We start from the raw sequence: 4,016 nt of genomic DNA on the forward strand, positions 1-4,016 counted from the left end.
TTTAACCAGTTATGTTTAAGCTGGCAGTTGAATGCATCGAAAATTCCAAAAATGATTCCCGGTTTACTCCTCCACGAGACCAGTCATATCAAAATTTACTTCAACATTAAGTCAATCATCTGATAATTTATCTTAAAAACATTGGAAGTACTAATGATGTTTTTAACTTCCCCGTTTTCTCGGTCAATCCATCCAAAATGCATCTTCATCAGTAAAAGTTATATCTCCCAGTAATTATATTTTTCTATATAAACCTTATCTCACAAGTTGAAAAGATCAGTTTTTCATCGTGTCGGCTGAATAATATAAAAACCAACGTGTGGGCATATCGTTCAAGCTAAAGATTGCAAGTTGATCACATGTACACGTTATCTTTCGATAAAGACAAGGCATGTGCCATTAAGGGTTTAATTGCAAGTAATGCATTATTGAGTTCAGATACATAGACTTGACAATAATAGCATATCTCAATACATCTTCAATAAAGTGATAGGCTAAAATGATCATGTTCTAAGAATGTCATCCACTTCCTATACCTCTACATAGTACATACTGAATAAAAATCAAGAATAATTTATGAAATAGGTCCCCTATCCCCCAATGGCCTCAAATCAACATCATTGCAAAAGTAGCTTTATAAAAAGTATTTTTAAGTATGACTTCAAGCAATTCAAATATTTAAAAAAAATCCATTTTTTTCATGATTCTAAAAAGATACATATAACAGTAAGAAGGAAACTGACACAATAAGATTTAATGTTTCAATGCATCAAGAAGCTCGTTTCGGAGGAGACATGTTCCTGATGAGGGATGTTGTAGTACTTATGGAAAATATTTGCACACACAGTCCTGTCACAAAATAAAGCTCCATTGTGATTTAAGAAGACTTAACAGAACAAATATGATATACGGAAACATTAATAAAACTGGCATAATGATATAAACTTACCTATAAAAACACATGCAATCCTCAATAAAGCAACTTTCTCTGTCTCCCAGTTACTCGGATCATGAATAACCTAATGAAGATAACAGTTAGGCAACCACAGTAAAAAATGGTATTCATAAATCACAAAAACAATGCCAAAACAAATCTAAACTAGAAGAGAAGAGATTTGCTTGCCTTTAGCTGGGTACTGCTTTGGATGACAGAAGCAACTGATCCAAGAACTCCTATGGATGATGCAGCAATATAAAGTCTCAAAAAGTTCGCTCTGCTACGCTTTCGTCCTTAAACATAATACAACAAAAATAATAAATTAATACAAAAAATGTAAGGGTTTTCTTATAGAGGAATGAATAACAGTACTCACCTATTTCTCCAACTATGACTGAAATGGCGGTTATAGAACTAGATACAGCAACTAATGTTTCAAGAGACTCCTTGTTTACATATGTCAAAAGCATGTCAAGTACTCCTACCAACAATACCACAGCCTGCAATCGACACGCACACCTTGTTACCCAAGTTAACAAGCATGAAACAAAATTTGAAGGCAATAAACACATTAGCTTTGCTACACACACACACACACAACTATATATCAGTAAAAACTTTTAACTGTGAAAAGGAGTCCTTGAGTATATTCAGTAGTCCTAGCAATCCTGGTCCATAAGTTAAAATTTGGGTTGAATTGGGTTCTTAATATATGATTTATAGATGCTGCTTAATATTTCCAAAGAGTTAAAACGGAGAAGAACTGAAAATAAGAAAAAAAATAGAAGAGTTAAAAGGGTTCAGATTACTTGTTGCAACTTTGTATTTGTTAATCACTGCCGGTTTGATTGTAAATAACAATCGAGTTGTAATTTGATTCAGTTTTTGTAGTATCGTTATCATAGGTATCAATTTTAATTAATATGTGAACCATGATGAACGATTGTTCAGGCTGGGAATTAGGATAATTTCAGTTGGGGATCGGATTCTTTGTTTCCATGATGAGTTTTGGTAATGATCCTCCAATAATTAAAATTTATGCTAGTATTGTACACACGCCCACACAGTTCAGCTTTATCCATCTTCAATTGAACACCCAAAATATGCTCAGATCGATCTTAATCAACACTAAGCTGTTGTCAGAGGTTTCTTTATTGACCAGACCTGGCAGTAGTTCGTGAGGTTCCTTCCGGGACTACTTGACATCCAGGTAAGCCTTTATCGCTTAGAAATTTGCCCTTAAGGCTAATGAATAGTCCAATTGGGCAGAAACAGAATCGAAAATAGATATGCTGCCATTGATTAGAATACTCCAGGTAGCGGCAATGAAACCATTGATAAAACCACAAAATCAAAGGCAAACAAATGATTCAGTTGATAATAACCCAATTCGAGAAGGATGATTTTTCAATGTTACAAAGTAACTATTTTGATAAACATAAAGCATCGACCCCTAGCAAATGAACAGAACCCTAATTTAATATTGCTACGAACGCTTATTGAACACATTTTCTCCACTGCTCCTACTTCAGCGAACTATTTTGGTCAACTAGGTTTGAGTAGGAACTTGAACCGGGTTCATAGCACCATGACATGAATGTATATTCGTAATTAAACTTTCCCTTGAACTAAGGCAATCACATTCTAATTAGCTTGCACCGGTTAGTAACAGATTCACTTTACATAAGCTAGCAGGAGGAATTTTAGTAAACAAATGCAAAACACACTGACATCAGGACAACAAACCATGGCATCAGTTAGTAATCCAAAGTCTAGGTTTCCCTTGTGCTTTAGACTACAACGATAATAACTTTAAACAGCATATAAGCCTAGAAAGCAGAATATACATAGCTAAAACTCCATATATGATCTAATAAAACAATAATTCATATCAATATCTATACTTCGTACTTTCATTTTATCAATCAAAATGCTTAACTTTGTTCAAACACTTAGATCTCATCCAGTTGAGAAAATATCATAAAGACTTCCAACAGTATACAAAACGACAAACACCAAAAGAGCACTCATACATACCTGAATCACGAGAATTTTAGAGAGGGTTGACTTTCCCTTGGCAACTTTTGTATACCCTAAAGTTAAGACCCAACGAATAATTCAAATTTAAAGAAGAAGAAAAAGAAAAAAAAACATATAAACATGTAATTTCAAACATGTAAACATTTAGAAAAAAAGCGTACTGTTATCGACGACCATTCTGTATGAGAAATCAGAGCCATCGGTTCCTGTTGGTCGTCGGTTGCCAGGATTTCGCTGCTGCATCTCTCCAAGCTTCGTATACTCTTTTGGGTTGACCCCCTTTGTTTAAATCTAATTACTAAGAACACCTTCTTCTCGTGATCAAGGGGTTAACCTAGCATGGCCAATTGTTTCAAGAACAGATGATTTAGTAAAGGCAAGCACTTAATAGATGCTATTGTTCTACTTCAAATGGTACCCTGCATTTTAACTACACCCAGCAAAAAAGCTCATTTTGCAGCTAAAACAAGTTTTGATAAAAAGAAAAAATGGGCACGGGTCAAACGGACCTTAAAAATCTGTAGCTTCTACCAACTTTAGTTAACACCTACGGTTTCCAACAAAATTCCTATCTAAACTCAAAATTGATTAACAAACAAATTAGCAATAAAATTACAGAACTTATGTTTCCAAAAACTTAAAACCAGAAAACACATAGCTCAATACTAAAAACTTCCAACACACAACACCAGCCACCTCAGTCCTTAGGGGTACAGGCAACGCAGCCCGTACATATCCGAAACGAAAAAACCCAAAACCTGAACCGATCTGAGCTTATTATTATTATTATTATTATGTCCATGTTCAGTTTTTTCTAGGGAGAGTTGTCAAGAGCATGTTTATGTTAGATGATCACATTACCAAGTTCATTTCAACAATTCAACCTATGTCGTGTAGATTATAAATATGTATCTTATACTAACAGTTGAACACAAATCAAAAGTCCCAGAATCAGCACACAATCATTTCATCGAACAGTTGGTGTGCATATATTAAACCCGATATAAAGATATCAACTTTCAAATCAATTCGGCACAAA

The 4,016-nt window shown here is 34.4% G+C and overlaps 1 protein-coding gene across 1 annotated transcript; it reads right to left on the reverse strand.

Annotated features, from left to right (window-relative positions):
- Nucleotides 1–203: 203 nt before the first annotated feature.
- LOC143593564 (uncharacterized) lies at nt 204–3,417 on the reverse strand. The gene is made up of 6 exons (XM_077073160.1): nt 3,139–3,417; nt 2,975–3,030; nt 1,314–1,437; nt 1,124–1,230; nt 950–1,019; nt 204–849 (listed from the first exon to the last, which is right to left on the reverse strand). Exons 1-6 carry the CDS (start codon nt 3,218–3,220, stop codon nt 770–772), a joined length of 519 nt encoding a protein of 172 aa, XP_076929275.1. The 5' UTR covers nt 3,221–3,417; the 3' UTR covers nt 204–769.
- Between the last annotated feature and the right edge of the window lie 599 nt (nt 3,418–4,016).

The sequence above is a fragment of the Bidens hawaiensis genome, unplaced genomic scaffold (genome assembly GCF_021521415.1).
Source record: "Bidens hawaiensis isolate Kalapana, Puna unplaced genomic scaffold, B.hawaiensis_p1.1 tig00042360_1, whole genome shotgun sequence".
Taxonomy (NCBI): Eukaryota; Viridiplantae; Streptophyta; class Magnoliopsida; order Asterales; family Asteraceae; genus Bidens; species Bidens hawaiensis.

What these genes read in the sequence shown, in the direction of transcription:
- LOC143593564 (XM_077073160.1), bottom strand. Translation starts at nt 3,220, where the DNA reads ATGCAGCAGCGAAATCCTGGCAACCGACGACCAACAGGAACCGATGGC. An exon ending in AAAGCAGTACCCAGCTAAAG is followed by an intron (nt 1,020 to 1,123) that starts GCAAGCAAATCT and finishes TATCTTCATTAG; the next exon opens with GTTATTCATGATCCGAGTAA. An exon ending in GATTGCATGTGTTTTTATAG is followed by an intron (nt 850 to 949) that starts GTAAGTTTATAT and finishes ATTTTGTGACAG; the next exon opens with GACTGTGTGTGCAAATATTT.